At 54.4% G+C, this 4,301-nt stretch overlaps 1 protein-coding gene across 1 annotated transcript; it reads left to right on the top strand.

Moving 5' to 3' along the window:
- Nucleotides 1–1,184: 1,184 nt before the first annotated feature.
- GSC (goosecoid homeobox) lies at nt 1,185–2,584 on the top strand. The gene is made up of 3 exons (XM_058027017.1): nt 1,185–1,515; nt 1,733–1,992; nt 2,388–2,584. The coding sequence occupies exons 1-3, from the start codon at nt 1,185–1,187 to the stop codon at nt 2,538–2,540; spliced, it is 744 nt and encodes a 247-aa protein (XP_057883000.1). The 3' UTR covers nt 2,541–2,584.
- The last annotated feature ends 1,717 nt before the right edge of the window (nt 2,585–4,301 follow it).

The following is a 4,301-nucleotide window of genomic DNA, read 5'->3' as shown; positions in this document are numbered from 1 at the left end:
AAAGAAAAGAAATAAGTACCAAGACAGATCAGAAGCAAATTGGAATACCTACCTCACCCGGGGATTTGAGATGGCACTGGTCTTTAACGTTTGCGTCTCTTGGCTTGTATTAAAAATAGAAGGTGGTACCTGTCTGAATCTGTTAAAAAAGAAAAAAAGAAAGAAAGAAAACGGAGAGATAGAAGTTTACAATATTCATGTGTCCTTGTTCCGCCAGGTGACCTAGGAAAATAGTAAAAATAAAATAGTTCAGTTACTCAGTGAAGACGTTGTTGCTTCACTGCATAAACCTTAAATCACAGAAACACATACTCTTCCATGCCCGCTCAGCCCTCCGAGCCGGGGACGCGAGATTCAAATCGTGCTACAGAAACACTTGGAGTGGGGGGGGCATTGCATGTTTATGTGGCAGTTTATTTTTTTTTAAAGTGCTTCTTAAGCAGTTCGAAGCATAAATAATGAATCTGAGCCTTAGACAGAGGAAATCGCACCCACTAATATGAACTAACACGACCAAAGTAGGCGCATAATAGACAAGACTAGGAGCTGCTAACCACTTCTACACAATGGCATTAATAAGATTAACCTGGGCAATTAGCCGGTGCAGCAGAGATCAAGCCTAAATCTGGGGCCTTTCTAAAAAGCCCACTAATGGAAAGGATTACGTTAATTTCATTAATTCTCAATACACAGACTCGGGCTGCTTTCACTCCTTTGTGTAACCCCCACCTCTTCCCCACCAAAAAAGGGGAGAAAAAAAAAATCAAATCTGGTTTTGTTTGTCATCTGCATATTACCAGGAACTAAATCCAGGATGACGTCGCCTGGGTATAAAAAAGGGAAGAGGTTCAGATGGATTATACTCCGAGCAGCCCTCTGGGTTGAGATCAGTAAACAGGCGAGAGTTGAGGGGGGAAAGTTCCAGGGGTGGATCCTGCGCACACGCACACACACCGCACACGCGCGCACAGACACACACGCACACTCTGCCCGCAAGCTGCCCTCGGAAAAGGCTCTTTTATTTTCGCTCCGATCCCTTTTTCAAATTTATCCGAAAAGTTTCGATTTCGCGTCCTTCCAGCCTCTTCCCCCCCCCTTCCCCGGCCACCACCTACCCTCCCTCCCGCCCTCCTCCCTCCCTCCCCCGGCCGGTCCCCGCCGCCCTGCCCCGCACGCTTTGGGGCATGCCTGTGAGCATGTTCAGCATCGACAATATCCTGGCGGCCAGACCTCGCTGCAAGGACTCGGTGCTGCTGCCCCCGAGCGCCGCGCCCGTCGTCTTCCCCAGCCTCCACGGGGACTCGCTCTACGGCAGCGCCTCCGACTACGGCGGATTTTACTCCCGGGCGGTGGCTCCCGCCTCCGCGCTGCCGCCGGCCGTCACTGGATCTCGGCTCGGCTACAACAACTACTACTACGGGCAGCTGCATGTGCCCGCGTCCCCCGTGGGCCCTTCGTGCTGCGGGGCCGTGCCGCCGCTGGGCGCTCAGCAGTGTTCCTGCGTGCCCCCCGCAGGTAAGGCGGCCCCCGTGGGACGGGACGGGCCGGGACGGGACGGGCCGGGCCCCCTTTGTTCCCGCAGCCCGGGGCCCGAGCGGTGACGGGGAGCTGGCGGCCGCAGGAGAGCGGCCGGGCGGCGGGAGGGGGCAATTTCTGTTCGGGACGGGACAGGAGTGGGGGAAAGCAGCGATCTCATGCAAAGCCTATCGTCGACTCGTCTGTCTGTCCGTAGGTTACGAGGGCACTGGGTCAGTCTTGATGTCCCCTGTTCCCCATCAGATGTTGCCCTACATGAACGTGGGCACTTTGTCCCGGACGGAGCTGCAGTTACTGAACCAGCTGCACTGCAGGAGAAAAAGGCGGCACCGGACTATCTTCACTGACGAGCAGCTGGAAGCGCTGGAAAACCTCTTCCAGGAAACGAAATACCCAGACGTGGGCACGAGGGAACAGCTGGCCAGAAGGGTGCACTTAAGAGAGGAAAAAGTGGAGGTACTTTGCTTTCTTTTTCCTTCTTCAGCCCTCCCATTCGCACTCAAAGGCGCCCGAGCCGGATGTATCGCGGTGCGGCTCCAGCCGGGCTCTGCCAGCGGAGCCGCTTTGCGGGGGCAGAGGAAAGTTCTTTATTCTTTCCAAGTGCCCTTCCGAGCCTGTCCCAGGGCTGTGAGGGATTGTCGGCCGGCGGCTGTGCCTCCCGAAGGCGCCCGGCCGGTCCCACCCGAGCGGCTGCTTCCCCGCCTCCCTCCGTCTGTCTGTCCGTCCGTCTGTCCGAGCGCGGCCGCCCACACCGGCCCCGGCAGGGCTCCTGAGGGGCTGAGGTCAGCTGCGGGTTTGCATAGTTTTATTTTTATTTTTCCCTCTAATAATTTAATTTCTTAACGCAACAGGTTTGGTTCAAAAACCGCCGGGCGAAGTGGAGGAGGCAAAAGCGATCGTCTTCGGAGGAATCAGAAAACGCACAAAAGTGGAATAAAGCGTCTAAAACGTCACCGGAGAAGAGACAAGAGGACGGGAAAAGCGACTTGGACTCTGACAGCTGATACTTCTAAGTGGGGGGGACATTTCCCGTGGACTGTCGGATACGCTCCAGAGGATGCTACTAATCTTGCACAAGATCTGCCTTGTTGGAGGGGGAAAATATCTGTATATAATGTACAATGCCCCGAGCTAATTCCGTGTAAATAAAATGTGTTGCGGAGGTGTTGCACAGGTAGACGGCGGCGCGTTTGTTCACTCTGCGCCGCGGGGAGAGGGAGACGAGCGGGACAAGGGAGCCGGGAGCGGCGGTGCGCGGATCCCGGGGAGCAGGGCGGCCTCGCCGGGCAGTGCCGCGTTGGGGTGCGGTGTCGGTGTGAGAGCCGGCGGAGCGCAGCGGTGTCGGTGTGAGAGCCGGCGGAGCGCAGCGCTGGCGGGCCCGCTCTCCGCAGCCCGGGCAGCGATGGTGGATCTCGCACCGTGGGGAAGCGGCCGAGGCCCATCCAGGCAGCCCGGTACGGGATCAGCCCGGTAGGAGCCCGAGGAGGCCGGGAGTGAATCCCGTTCTCCGCCCGGGGGCCGCCCGCGGCAGTCCGGCCCTGCTCGCTTCTCCCGGCCGGGAGCGCTGCGGGTCTCCCGGCCCGGCTGCCCCCGCCTCGGCCACCGTGCCCTTGGGAAGGCCAGCGGGCCAAGCAAACCCGGCCCCACACTTGTTGGCTCTGCCCCGTCTCCCTGCGCTTTCCCCATCTCCCTGCGGCTGAGCCTTGTTGGGTTTCCAAAGCGTTCGTCTTTGACCCTCGTGTAGAAAAGCTGTCTCTCTTCGGCGGAGTTTAAAGTTGTTGTTAATAAATTTTAGACATTATCAGATGGATTGCACGTGAGGGGAGTATGAGCCCTTGTGCGCTGCTTTTTTTCAGGTGTTTCAGAGGAAGTTGCTAATGGAAGTTTTCTCCCCTTTGAGGCAGCACCTTTGCAATTACGAAAGCGGTGACAGCCTGGTCTCGTTTTACTCTTCCCTCTGCGAGGGCCTCGTAGTTGAGACGTCTTTAAAATTCACGTTCGTTTTCTTTTTGCTTTTTTCCCTGTGACTCTCCAGCTCAGAGCTTATCATTTCAGAGAGGAGCCACGGCAGCTTCCCCATGGTGTTGTGTTTAGGAAGATCTCCTTCTCTCTCGTTGTTTAAAAGACTGTTCATAAAGTTAAAACAAATAACCTGAAAGTGTAAAGCCAATTCAGACGATCTCTGGCCCGAAAACTTCAGGCTGTGCCTTTCATTCAAAGTTAAGTGGTAGTGAGCTGATTTTTCTTAATTATGGCCAATGCCTAAACTCACTTGTATCTATTAAATCTCACCTAGTTTAGACCAATTGTTTTTTCAAATACGCTCATCATTACTTCAAGTGACACAAGAAAGCATCAGCTGCTGTGTTGCTTGCCTTTTTCCTATTTTTTCGTGATGTATCCATGTTTTTGTGGGTGTTATAACACGGTGCATACTGCAGGTGTTAGTGTGATAGAGCCAGTCTTAGTACCTGTCTGCTCAGGTGGGTTTTTAATGTCAGTGTTTCCACATAGATGAGGTATCTCTTTCTGAGGGACCTCTCACCACACCAAAATGTAGGAACAGCTGCTGAGGAAGCAATTCAGTGTGGTTTAGTGTGAGCCACTCCTTCAGGGGGCTAAGAGTTTCACAGCTACTGCTGGCTTGAAGAAAAAGAAATTCAGCCTCTCGTTCCTCGGTGCAGCAGAAGAGGAAGGGTAAAAGCAAATGGATTCTTCTTCTCGGATACATGGGATGGTTTGGTTTTATGGAGCTATTGCATTTT

This window comes from Melospiza georgiana, chromosome 6 (assembly GCF_028018845.1).
Source record: "Melospiza georgiana isolate bMelGeo1 chromosome 6, bMelGeo1.pri, whole genome shotgun sequence".
Classification (NCBI taxonomy): Eukaryota; Metazoa; Chordata; class Aves; order Passeriformes; family Passerellidae; genus Melospiza; species Melospiza georgiana.
Note: the sequence above shows the minus strand (reverse complement) of the source record. Positions and strands in the feature narration are given on the sequence as shown.